Source organism: Schistocerca americana, chromosome 3, assembly GCF_021461395.2.
Source record: "Schistocerca americana isolate TAMUIC-IGC-003095 chromosome 3, iqSchAmer2.1, whole genome shotgun sequence".
Lineage (NCBI taxonomy): Eukaryota > Metazoa > Arthropoda > Insecta > Orthoptera > Acrididae > Schistocerca > Schistocerca americana.
In genome coordinates, this window is record NC_060121.1 from 771,505,969 (window position 1) to 771,520,455 (window position 14,487).

At 44.3% G+C, this 14,487-nt stretch overlaps 1 protein-coding gene across 1 annotated transcript in view; it reads left to right on the plus strand.

The window, feature by feature from the left end:
- Window positions 1-12,797: 12,797 nt before the first annotated feature.
- The window catches only part of LOC124606394 (zinc finger protein 468-like), a 41,119-nt gene continuing 39,429 nt past the window's right edge, over window positions 12,798-14,487 (plus strand). The window contains exon 1 of the mRNA XM_047138375.1: window positions 12,798-12,955. Within this exon, the coding sequence (XP_046994331.1) occupies window positions 12,798-12,955 (158 nt within the window). The remainder of the gene's footprint in view (window positions 12,956-14,487) is intronic.

The following is a 14,487-nucleotide window of genomic DNA, read 5'->3' on the forward strand; positions in this document are numbered from 1 at the left end:
ATGCGCGCAAGTGGCCACGGCACTGAAATCACGTCACTGTCAGTACCTTACAGAACCTCAGTGACTACCTACAGGTCTCGCAGCGGTCCGCGGTATACAAAGGTGGTTATTCAGGCTTTTGACACGTGATCTCATTAACGTGACTGGAATATGTGTGTGTGTGTGTTTGGAGCTTATGGGTGCTCATGGGCAAGGTTATCAGCGCCCTTACTCTCATTGAAACAAACGGACATGGAGATAGCTGGTCGTTGTGGCCGAGCGGTTCTAGGCGCTTCAGTCTGGAACCGCGCGACCGCTACGGTCGCAGGTTCGAATCCTGCCTCGGGCATGGGTGTGTGTGATGTCCTTAGGTTAATTAGGTTTAAGTAGTCCTCAGTTCTAGGGGAGTGATGACCTCAGATGTTAAGTCCCATAGTGCTTAGAACCATTTTTTGACGTGGAGATAATCACTGAAATTGTTGCACACTCATGCACCCGAAATGACCATACACTCATGTATCTGAAATGCTGTAAAACAAATTAGAGAAAGTGAAAGTAGCTATACATGGTATGAAAACACAACTAAAACGACAAAGGAGCTAAAAGTAAAGCGCAAGAAAATGTCGCTGGCAGATCGCTTATGTAAGCACAGTATTCCATACCAGTTTCCCGTTTACGCACTCGTAAACTGGTATGTTTCGAAAGTGTAATGAATAAAACTTCACGTTGTTGTGTAGAAATGCAGTGACTTTCTGCAATTACTTGATTTCTGCGTTTTGCTCTTTATTTTTTGTTCTTACAAAAAGAAACGCTACTCTTCAGTAAATTATGTAGGTTACATACCTGTTTCATACCTCCTGTCGTCCTTAGGAAACCTGTATGATGACAAATTTAGTGTCTTCTTTTTGTTATTGCAACAATTTATTGCGCTAAGTACGTACCATTTTGTACAAATCAAATTATACATAAATATAAACCATATCACTCGCAGTCATCGAACATCCTGTTAACAGTGTGGCAACTGTCTGCCTGGCACCGCCGCTGTTGCAGGGTACGACAGAAATGAGCAGGAGTGTCGCGGCACTGTAGTTGCGAGCGACCGGACTTTTTCTCGAAACGACGATTAGTTGCTGTTGTCAGTAAGTCTCGCGGCGAGATTCGCTACATTTACAGATGACATATGATAAGTGTTAAGTATGTTAAATGTATGTAGAGTGGACTAGAACTCCACCGGCAAACTTTCGCAGGCTGTTCAGCGATACTTTCTGAGTATTTTGGTGTAAGCGATCAACGACCTCCAGAGGCTCGTTTCAGAATTATTGCGCCTCGTTGCGTTTCTCGCTCCAATTAGCAACAGTGCAAATGTGGACGGTATGCACTGTGTGTGCCGGCCGCTGTGGCCGAGCGGTTCTAGGCGCTTCAGTCCGGAATCGGGCTACTGCTACGGTCGCAGGTTCGAATCCTGCCTCGGGCATGGATGTGTGTGATGTCCTTAGGTTAGTTAGGTTTAAGTAGTTCTAAGTCTAGGGTACTGATGATCTCAGATGTTAAGTCCTATAGTGCTCAGAGCCAATTTTTGCGCTGTGTGTCCTGTTTGAAAACAAAATTTTTCTGTTGTGGGTTGGCAGGAGAGCCAACCCCGTGTTATTAGAGGAAGCCGAAAGGCACGCGTTTTAGCTCACGCAGGCCGGCGTGAGGTCTGGAACAGGACAAGGAAATTAGACTTTAGAAAAACGGACGTAGCTGGTGGAATACTTAACTTTAATCCATTAATGATGAGCGTCGCTCTTGACGGTACGTGTTTTACAGTATCAATAGTAACTGGTAATGGCGCCTTGCTAGGTCGTAGCAAATGTAACTGAAGGCTATGCTAACTATCGTCTCGGCAAATGAGAGCGTATTTTGTCAGTGAACCATCGCTAGCAAAGTCGGCTGTACAACTGGGGCGAGTGCTAGGAAGTCTCTCTAGACCTGCCGTGTGGCGGCACTCGGTCTGCAATCACTGACAGTGGCGACAGGCGGGTCCGACGTATACTAACGGACCGCGGCCGATTTAAAGGCTACCACCTAGCAAGTGGTGTGTCTGGCGGTGACACCACATTTTCCATTGCTGCTGACAACTATAATGTCCACTTTACTCTTTGCCCGCAACCTTGCATTCAGTACTGATCTGTTATGTCTCGAGATTGGTTTTTCCGACGGTGGTGTTAGTTGTACGTTAACAGAAATACACAGCAGTGTGGATTGGTTTACTGATGAACAGTTGACCAATATCCACTTCGTCAATACTGAGCTGATACCGCAGTGACGACGAACACGTCCAGTACTTTTGCATCTGTACATAGGCTTCTGTGAGAAAAATTATGTGCTGTACGTTTTGGTGATTGCATGTTTCAGTCTTTTCCATTTTTGTGCGGAATTTGCAAAGAAATGAAGGTAATACGGGTAAGAAACTGAATAAATCGTAATTACATTACTACTCTGTAACGAGGCGGCGGAAACAGCGAGTACCTTACAACAAAATACTCAGAAGGCATCCCTGAACAACATCTCAAAGCTTTAAGGTTCACCCTGTATATAAACTCATGCTCATAAATTAAGGATAATTGCAGAATGTGGTGCCATACAACGTGGCACTACACAAAACTTGCACTAATAGCATAGGCACATAGGGAACACACACGACACAGATCTGTAAGTCCACGGTACTGGTGATAAGTTGAGAAAACCATCCCAAAACACATGTGCTACAAAACGCCACTGTTTCCTGCGCATATACCCCGACATCAATATGGGATATGATCACCATGCACACGTACACAGGCCGCATAACGGGTTGGCATACTCTGGATCAGGTCGTCGAGCTGCTGCAGGGGTATAGCCTCCCATTCTTGCACCAGTGCCTGTCGGAGTTCCTGAAGTGTCGAAGGAGTTTGAAGACGTGCAACAATACGTCGACCGAGAGCATCCCAGTCGTGTTCGATGGGGTTTCGGTCTGCAGAACTGGCAGGCCACTCCATTCACCTGATATCTTCTGTTGCAAGGTACTCCTCCACCATGGCAGCTCGGTGGGGCCGTGCGTTATCATCCATCAGGAGGAAGGTGGGTCCCACTGCACCCCTGAAAAGGCGCACCCTTGGTGCAAAATGACGTCCTGATACAGCTGACCTGTTACAGTTCCTCTGTCAAAAACATGCAGGAGTGTACGGGCACCAATCATAATCCCACCTCACACCATCAAACTACGACCTCCATACAGGTCCCTTTCAAGGACATTAAGGGGTTGGTATCTGGTTCCTAGTTCACGCCAGTTTATCTCCGCTTGGGGCAGATCAATTCAGAGTAGCTATACTGCAATGAGAATTTAAGGCTCCATCCTATTATCACGTTCACCCTCTGGTTATCACGAAATAATAAAATACATTCTAATGAAATACGTCAACAGAATATCAACCAGGCCAAAACATAAAGAAATCAAAGTAATAAACTGATGAAAAATATTTATAAGCTAAGAAATATGTAAATAACAATTATAGTGTGTAAGAAAAATGTATTGTAAAATTTATTTAAATTCTTTGCATATCGATGGTGACAGTGAGTATCAGCACCAAGCTCTTTGTTGGCGGGAGAGCCCGCGCATTGATACATAGGGAGCGCGGCGAGAAGCGCGCAGCATTGTCAATAGAACAATCTTGAGTCAACATTTGTGCCGTGAAGTTGTGTGTAGAGACAGAGCGGTGTGCATGTTCACCACCAGCTATATATTACTTGAACAATGCTATACTTATATAATTGGTAATTATTTATGAATTATAATTATTTATGAATTACTAAAAATCGACGTCATGAAGACATCAAAGGTATTTAAGCGCTAACTGCATACTGTAAGTTCGTTGTTACATTTTTAATCTGTTTTATGTAAAGGATCCCAAAACTAAAGTTTTATAAATTGAATCATTATAGAGAGTTAAAAATTTATATTCAATCATTTTTAGAATAAATCAGTTTATCTCAGTCAATATCGTATTATTTCTCATTGAACCCAGTAACCACAAGGTTTAACTTTTGTTGAGTTTTCTCAATTTTTTTATTTAATAATGACATTGAATTTTGCACCATTAATTTCAATTAAAAAAGCAAAAATAAGTACAGTTTCAGCTCACATATTTGCAGTCCTAGTAAATGAATTCCAACCCAGATAATTATCAACAATAGATCAGAGTGAATATATTCAGACATGCAGGCAGATGACGTTATCCAGATGCGACCCAGTAAAATAAAAACTAAGGAAAATAAATTATGAGAGGCACCCACATGCCTTGCTCATACTGTGGCATCAAGCAGTCAGGCCTGCAAGATGAGTGGTCTGCCAAGCGAGTGGATTCATTCTTATTTATCGAGTAATATGAACTCTCGAACTCACAATTAAGTTACAAATTACCCTCCTGTATGAATAATACGCAACGGAAACGCACATCTGACTATCAGTAATTTACAGAACTCTGACTGTTCACTACGCACTGGCAATACCACATTTTCTTTTTGTCTTTTATTTAACGGCTTTTATCAACACGTGGCCACCGCACTGAATATGAATGGCGCACACATTATAAATTCGGGACATCATGACAACATACAATTCGAAGGAATAGTCCACCAATCTTTTTCTTTTCACTATCTTATTTATTCCGATAAATTCTATAACCTAAACACACAAATTCTATAACCTAAAAAAATAACACATGAGAAATTCCGCCCAGTGGGCATGGCTTTACATTGGTGATTACCTTATGGTCTCGTAATTATTTAACGCTACAGTGCACTTTCTGGATAGGATGGTGGATCTTTTATTATATCTCACACTTCGACCCTCACAATCATCATCACGAAACTTTCCTCCAGACCGAGCGGTACAGAAACAACAAGCATAACCCACTACCTCTGAAACTACCTTGCTACTCTCCCATGCAAACCACACATACCCAAATTACATGACATACAACACACTACTACATGGAATACAACACAATAAATAGTCACAACACTATCACTTTCAGCTTTCCCACTTCATTAGTACTTATCCCAATTTCACACGAGACTGCCCCACTTCGTAATTCTTTTTTCCTACTATGAACTCTGGAGATATATGCACGTCTTCCTGTGCAATGCAAGCCAAGTGGCGTTGCTGGATAGACGGCTGACCCACCTTGCTTCTCTCTCAGAGTATTATAGTTTGAATCAAGCGTCACACGGAAACATAACATGCAAAGTAATATTAAGAGCATATTCATCACACACGCGAGTCCTCAACTGATACCATGGACGAGTACTTCTCTTTATCCTTTGTCTCATACACAGATTGAGACTCACACAGTACTCACCACGTGGAAGTACTCGTCTCTAATTTCAAGTCCTGCACACGCCATTCCTTAAATATTTCAACTTATAGTACACACGCTAGTAATTCAGCTTAACTTAAGCACACGAAAGTATTTCAACTTATTGCTACACGTGGTTTCATTGTGACCGTTGGTCACTTCCGAAGATTACTACGATCCCATTAATATTACCTGCCTGACATTTAATTCTCCCCACTAAAGTTCCTGAAATAGAGAAATTATTATTTCAAACTACTCTTAAATATTCCATATGCATACCATGTCTCCACTCTTTTGTCTTTACGGAGCGCAACTCAGACAGGTCTTAACAGCACAAGATCCAGCGGCAGAGTGCTGAAACATGGCCGTTCTTCAGGTCATCTCGCACCTCTGTCGAGTTGGGGGAAGACCATGCTACCGTATTGGTCAGCCACATTTCAGGCGCTCAAAGCTCAGGTAAATTTCATCTCTTTGGTTCCACCAAAGGTGGCCAAAGGATCGTCTCAAAGATGATCATATATTCACATTCACTATCTGCGGTTAGCAGACGACCATACATTCATTCATTTCACAGATCTCACCAAACTGGATGTAGGAATTTATTTTGTGGGAGTGCACATGTGATCAATTAAATAAATAAATTGTCATTCTTTCCCACACTGGTATCCGGCTTCACTGTATTAATTGAAATTGAGTTATTATTAGAAAAAATATGTTGTTCTGACAAAAATAATGAAGTATGTTGTACCTATTTTCAATGTCGGGCGGTACTGTACCCTTTCAATATACGCATGTTTTCAGGTTCACTGCATAGACAACCAGTACTAAGGGCCACGGCCTAAGCTTATGTGTTGACGTCGAAATAATCTTCTTTTGATCAGTCACATTAATATTGTTACCCATAAAGGCACAAGGCTTACAACACTATGTAGGATAAAGACTATCAGATCAGACGCGTTGTCAAAAGCAAGTCCACACAGGAAAGCTGCAGCGAACAAAAAGTTCAATTCTCTTTCTTTCTTTCATTAGACGGAAAGTAAGTTAAATTATTTTATTCTAGACGGGAAGGTTATCGTCTGAACGCATTAAGTTCAGTCAGTATTTCGCTTATTTATTCGACAGGAAGGTTTCACTAAGGCAAAACAAACGACACACTAGGAAGAAATTATCCGAATAGAAATGAAACTGGTACATGTGATGTGCGTTTATAGACTAACAAACGATTACAATTTCAGAAAAAAACTGGAGAAAGTGCTTCACAAACTAACCAAGTCAATAAAGCGTTGATCCACGTCTGGCCCTAACGCAATCAATTACTCTGCATAGCACTGATTGACAGAGTTGCTGGATCTCCTCCTGAGGAGTATCCTGCGAAATTCTGTCCAAATGCCACGTTTGATCGTCAAAACCCCGAGTTGATTGTAGGACCCTGCCCATAATGATCCAAACGTTCTCAATTGAGGAGAGATCCGGCGACCTTGCTGGCCAACGTATAGTTTGGCAAGCACGGAGACACGTGGTAGACACATTTGCCCTGAGCGGACGGGCATTATCTTGCTGAAATGTAAGCCCGGGGTGGCTTACCACTAAGGGCAGCAAAACTGCGTAGAATATCACCGACGTACTGCTGTCCTGTAAAAGTGCCGAGGATGACAACCAAAAGTATTCTGCTATGAAAATAAATGGCGCCCGAGAACATCACTCCTGGTTATCGGGCAGCATGGCAGGCGACATTTGGGTTGGTAACCCACTGCTGTCCGAGGCGTTTCCCTCGATCCGCAAGTATTTCAGTGTGCCATTCCCATGCACGCACGCACCTCGCTGTTGAGCTCACGAGTCATGCGTCGGTGGGAGAATGAGTGGCTGGAAGTGACTGACAATAAGCTCCTTATAGTCAAGCCCACAACGCGTGTGTGGTGTACTTCCTTTCAGCCCCGTCGACGGGACGAGGTTCTCCTCACTCGGCTTCAGAATAGCCACAGCCCTATGACGCATGGCTTCCTGCTCCGGCGGGAGGACCCTCCAATGTGTGGTGCTTGTGGAGTCCAGGTCACTGTGCGCCACGTTTCATTGGATTGCGTTTTATTTTCTGACCAGCGGGCCGCGGCTGACTTGCCAGCGGACCTGCCATCTCTTTTAGGCAACACTCGGACAAATGTGGTTAAAGTTTTAAAGTTCTGTGCCATGTCAAATGTTTTTACAAAGATTTTAGGGAGAGGATCTTAATTTGCTCACTGTGTGACAAGCTCGCTCAAATTTTATGTAAGGCCAGCCATTGACAATTTACTGTGGCATTCTTGTTGCTACGTTTTCCCTTTCCCTACGTTCTACTTCCTTATGTCACATTTTCCTTCTTTTCCTGCTTTCTTTGCTGACCGCTACGAGCAGAGTAGATAAACATGTAATAATTAGGCAGTGAGGAAATAACAAATGAGCTAATGCAAATAACAACTTCTAAACAATAGATGACGATTGGTAGGCGACAATGAGCAGTCTAGTACTCGGGGCCGACTTTTCGCGCGCTTCCCTGTGCCACTGAAATAATATTGTAGGAGTTATCATATTCTCTTTACAAAATGTGACACCAGACACTCGATTAAGGAGCGCGGGCTTCATTCGATTGTAAGTCGATCTGCCTCCCATAAAAATGAACATGTTCTTTTACCTTGGATCAAAAAAAGACGGAAAATGGCCACTCGTGTGTGCAGTGCCGACTTCCTTTGCATGTGTAATAACAAAAAAATCTTCCCTTTTTACAAGTATTTCTTCTTCTGCTGTTTATCGAAATAGTGAAGTAAGCTGTATGCAGTTTTGTTACCTCAAAAGATGTATGTATTACACACCACGTAATTTTTATGTAATTTACGTTATTATAAAATACATTTTAATTGCCGGTCATTGAAGCTGAATAGAATACGAAAAGAACCAGATGTTCAGAGTTCAAAAAAGTTTTGAAACATATCTAGAATGGGCGTGCGCAGTGAAAGAAACGAACAACACGATACTGAACCAAGATACTGAACTATGAGCAGTCGACAGTGGAACTGCGATGAGTGGCCACGCGAAGAAGGACGAGTAAGGCCGAGCGAGACCGAGAAGACGGACGGGATCGGGACCGAGGCTGGAACGAGACCGGCCGACAGGCCTTTCGGGAACGACATCGACCGTTTCCCGTTCCCGGGAACTATAAGTAGAAAGCCGCGACCGAAGTGAACTATGAATGACCGTTCCTTAGAATTCGTTCCTCGCTCCTTCCGTTCATCTTGATGAACCATTCCTTTGAACCCGTTAGTTCGCGAACAACCCATCTTTATGGCGGGCAGCGTCACCTGATCTGTCCCATTTTGATCGTTATGGACAGGTGTCTACAACCGACTCTGGACTTTGAAGATCTAAAGCGCCATTTGGACAGAATTTGGCAGATAGTCCCCAGGAAGAGATCCAACAACTCTGCCAATCAGTGCTAAGCAGAATAACTACTTGCATAAAGGCCAGAGGTTACCAACACGCTATTGACTTGTTCTGTTTCTGAAGCTCTTTCTCTTGAATAAATCATCCAATTTTTCTGAAATTGTAATCATTCGTCTGTACATCTACCGATTTCCGTTCCTTGAAGATAATTCCTATGTGGTACATCTTCTTTTCTTTCTTACCACTTGTGACAAGCTCCTTTTGGCCAGGAGATATATGAGGTTCTGTATCTGCCTCTGTTTCTCAGCTTCAAATATTTACCTTTGAGTGACTATTCTTTAGCACCACCCAGAGGGCATATGCCCATGTTGTATCAACATCTCTCATACGTGCCTACGAGAGTCCTTTCGAAGAATTCCTGACAGCGACTAGTGGTCTGATAAAATCCATAAAAGACCCTGATATCTGTATATAGCTGTCAATTGTGTTATTTTATGCTGGAGCCCCGTGTTTACATGTTAAAATGTAGTAAATTCGTAATCTTTGTATATGTGCTCCATACAATAAATAAAATAATAAAAGTCACTACTTGCTCTGTCGTGGTCTCTGATGTATGCTGATCTGATTAAGGGAAAAGTACACTGGTGTAGTAAAATGTTTGTAAAGAAGATTCATAGTGTTATATTACCTAGTTCGCTCATCCTGATCTGTGAACTATTAAAGATACGTTTTTAAGGATTTAATACCATTAACATTGGCTTAAACGAAAAATTAAAACTGAAAGAGTGTCGTGTATTGGTGTTCTGCTAGATGTTAACAACTTTCATGATCCTTGATTATTATTTTATGTAGCTTCAATTGAAGCTGCACCTCTGATATGAGTCCGATTCAAAGATTAACTCTAACTTCATTTGCATTGGAATTCAGATTTATAAAAATGCGGTTACACCAGATAGGAAGGACAGCGTATGCCACTACATATATTTTATTTATTGCATGATACGTTACAATATGTTTAACACGTCAGTATAAAATTAGATTATTTTTTTGCATTTCTGTTCCACTTTTACCGATGAAAAGTGAGTTGATCTGTAAATTGCAGAATTATAAAGCTCCATTTTTAAACTACAAAGAAACAGAAATTTTATATTTTCATTTTTTCCATTGAGTAAAATAACAGAGTATTTAGCACATATTTAGTGAAGACAGAAGAATACGATATTCTTCCTGGTTTCACTGAAAACGTCTAAAGATCCGAGGATTATTTTAGCTGCGTATGAATTGTTTACTCTTTTAATATTTAACAGTGAAATAAGATTTAGAAGTTTATTTCTATCACGGAGTAATGTCTACACAGTACTTACACTGAAGAGCCAAACGAACCGGTACACCTGCCTAACTAATATCATGTAGGTCCCCCGCGAGCACACAGAAGTGCCGCAACACGACGTGGCATGGACTCGAGTAAAGTCTGAAGTACTGCTGTAGGGACAGTCCCCTAAGGCACACGATGAATCCTGCAGGGCTGTCCATAAATCCGTAAGAGTACGAGGGATTGGAGATCTCTTCTGAACAGCAGGTTGCAAAGCGTCCCAGATATGCTCAATAATATTCATGTCTGGGGAGTATGGTGGCCAGAGGAAGTGTTTAGACTCAGAAGAGTGTTCCTGGAGCCACTCTGTAGCAATTCTGGGCGTATGGGGTGTCGCATTGCCCTGTTGGAATTGCCCAAGTCCGTCGGAATGCACAATGGACACGAATGGATGCAAGTGATCAAACAGGATGCTTACGTACGTGTCACGTGTCAGAGTCGTATCTAGACGTATCACTCCAACTGCATGCGCCCCACACCATTACGAAGCCTCCACCAACTTCAATAGTCCCCTGCTGACATGCAGGGTCCATGGATTCATGAGGCTGTCTCCGCACACGTTAAGGTCCATCTTCTCGATACAATTTGAAACGAGACTCGTCCAACCAGGCAACGTGTTCCCAGTCATCAACAGTTCATTGTCGGTGTTGATGGGCTAGGCGAGGCGTAAAGGTTTGTGTCATGCACTCGTCAAGAGTACATGAAATGCCTTCGGGTCTGAAAGCCCATATCGATGAAGTTTCGTTGAATGGTTCAAATGGCTCTGAGCACTATGGGACTTAACATCTGAGGTCATCAGTCCCCTAGAACTTAGAACTACTTAAACCTAACTAACCTAAGGACATCACACACATCCATGTCCGAGGCAGGATTCGAACCTGCGGTCGCGCGGTTCCGGACTGAAGTGCCTAGAACCGCTCGGCCACTCCGGCCGGCCTTTCGTTGAATGGTTCACACACTGGCACTTACTGATCGCCAAGCACTGAAATCTGCAGCAATTTGCGGAAGGGTAGCAGTTACTTCTGTAAAATATCTGGGAGTATGCGTGCGGAACGATTTGAAGTGGAATGATCATATAAAATTAATTGTTGGTAAGGCGGGTACCAGGTTGATATTCATTGGGAGAGTCCTTAAAAAATGTAGTCCATCAACAAAGGAGGTGGCTTACAAAACACTCGTTCAACCTATACTTGAGTTTTGCTCATCAGTGTGAGATCCGTACCAGGTCGGATTGACGGAGGAGATAGAGAAGATCGAAAGAAGAGCGGCGCGTTTCGTCACAGGGTTATTTGGTAAGCGTGATAGCGTTACGGAGATGTTTAGCAAACTCAAGTGGCAGACTCTGCAAGAGAGGCGCTCTGCATCGCGGTGTAGCTTGCTGTCCAGGTTTCCAGAGGGTGCGTTTCTGGATGAGGTATCGAATATATTGCTTCCCCCTACTTATACCTCCCGAGGAGATCACGAATGTAAAATTAGAGAGATTCGAGCGCGCACGGAGGCTTTCCGGCAGTCGTTCTTCCCGCGAACCATACGCGACTGGAACAGGAAATGGAGGTAATGACAGTGGCACGTAAAATGCCCTCCGCCACACACCGTTGGGTGGCTTGCGGAGTATAAATGTAGATGTAGATATAGGGTTGCACTTCAGTCACTTTGAACGATTCTCTTCAGTAGTCGTTGGTCTCGTTCTTGCAGGATCTTTTTCCGGCCGCAGCGATGTCGGAGATTTGATGTTTTACCGGATTTCTGATATTCACAGTACGCTCGTGTAATGGTCTTACGGGAAAATCCACACTTCAGTCGCTACGTTGGAGATGCTGAGTCCCATCGCTCGTGCGCCACCTATAACACCACATTAAAGCTCATTTAAATCTTGGTAAATCGCCATTGCACCAGCAGTAAGTGACCTAACAACTGCGCCAGACACTTGTTTTACGTAGGCGTTGCCGACCGCAGCACCGTATTCTGCCTGTTTACATATCTCTGTATTTGAATACGCATGCCTATACCAGTTTCTTTGGCGCTTCAGTGTATTTTAAAAAAAAGAATCCATGATCGCTGAACCAAGAGCCCATTAGTGGAAGGTGTATGTGTATGGGGCGGGGGTTGTCAAATTATGTCCCTTGTGTAAAAAAATGTTCTCGAACTGGCCTTGCTTAGATGATGTAGGCATCAGCAATCCTGGTGCGTTTTAGCTGGACGGCTTGAAGTGGACGTCGCGCCCTGGTGATTGCTCGAAGGACCCCCCTCCCTATTTCCCCACCCCCTTTCAGCCTCACTTAAAGCTGCTCGTCCCTAACCGCTGCACCGCGGGGGTGCTCGTGTCGGTGGGATAATCCAATTAATAGCGGCTCCCCTTACGCTGTTGATACGGCGCCGATATTGTATCCAGGGGAGGGGAGGGGGCGAAGAAAAATACATAAAAAGTCGCGCCTGCGGCCGAGGGGTTGGTCGCGCACTCCAGTGGGGCGGTTGAAGTGAGCAGTTTGTCTCGCGGTTGCCGAACCGGCTATGGCGGGCAGGGGTGCTCGGGTTGCCACGGGTGGGGGGGCTGGTCGGGGAATCGTAGCAGAGGAGGGAGAAAAAGCGAGGCGCCCCCGGCAGGCAGGAAGCTCATAGCGAGCTCATCTGCGTTGGTCGCGGTTAGGCCGGCAGCCATGGCGGCGCTGCGTGGCAGATGCGTAGCTGCCGCGGTGCCGCGTCACGCGCAGCTGCTTGCTGTGCCGCGCCGCGCCGCGACTATTTGTCAGCCAGCCCGTCTGTCAGGCGGCCGCAAACGCCTCACTCGCCTCTCCGCCTCGGAGGCCTTTCATACGTACACACCGCTGCCTCCGTTACAATTGCCAACACCCAGGGAGGCTCAGCTAACGTCAACACCGCCGATATTTCATTCACGTCCAAGCATACTGCAAACAGCTACTGAGTTAGCGATACTTTTAAAAGAGGCAAGTAATCTGCGATGTGGTTAGTATTCATTACTGTCTCCAAGTCTCCGTAAACACCACAGAAGAAACACTGCACTAATTAAGGTATCCCACGACCTGAAGTATGCCATATGTAAACGTGAGACCACATACTAGACTTCAACAAATCATGTGATACCGTCAACTTTGACATGCTTGTCACAAGGACACATCAGCAACTTGACCTCATATTTGCAGGAGGAGAGCCGGCCGGTGTGGCCGAGTGGTTCTAGGCGCTTCAGTCTGGAACAGCGCGACCGCTACGGTCGCAGGTTTCAAAAATGTGTGTGAAATCTTATGGGACTTAACTGCTAAGGTCATCAGTCCCTAAGCTTACACACTACTTGACCTAAAGTATACTAAGGACAAACACACACAACCATGCCCGAGGGAGGACTCGAACCTGCGCCGGGACAAGCCGCACAGTCCACGACTACAGCGCCTTAGACCGCTCGGGATTGAATCGCAGGTTTGAATCCTGCCTCGGTCATGGATGTGTGTGGTGTCCTTAGCTTAGTTAGGTTTAAGTAGTGCTAAGTTCTAGGGGACTGATGACCTCAGATGTTACTACGTCCCATTGTGCTCAGAGCCATTTGAAGAAGAAAAAACACACTTGCAAGAAATCAGCCCCACCAATCAATGCCGTGTAAAAATCTGGATCGTTATTCTGGCAATACCACGTGCACCAGCTGTCTGTCACTCGCTCTGCCCCACTGCAGCCACCTAATGCTCGTGTACAAAATACTGTTCAGCGGAATGATAACCAGAGCCATCCTATTAGTTCGCTCTTGAAGGTGAGGGAAGAAAAAAAATGTTCAAATGCGTGTGAAATCTTATGGGACTTAACTGCTAAGGTCATCAGTCCCTTAGCTCACACACTACTTAATCTAAATTATCCTAAGGAAAAACACACACACCCATGCCCGAGGGAGGACTCGAACCTCCGCCGGGACCAGCCGAACAGTCCATGACTGGAGCGCCCTAGACCGCTCGGCTAACCCCGCGCGGCGTGAGGGAAGAGGAGGGGGAGGGAATCACGTCTGTCCTACGTGTTTCGATATCTCGTTCGATAACAGTTGTCGTTCTACGCGAAAAAGAGGTAAGTAATATGAGTATGTAATATGTCCTCTTCGCGCACATTACGTGCAATATTATTTAAAAACATTATTTCTCCTATTTGATATTCTGTAGAATTTTTATACGAGGGTTGGAACTTAAATAGTGGCAACTAATTATTCACAACCGATACAAAAGAGTTATATGTTTGCACCTGTTACTGTCCTTCAAAGTAGTCACCAGCGTTATGTAGAACCCGTTGCCAGCGATGCGGAATGCGTAGTATACCGTGAAAGGTCTCTGTTGGATTTCTTTCATGTTAATTTCT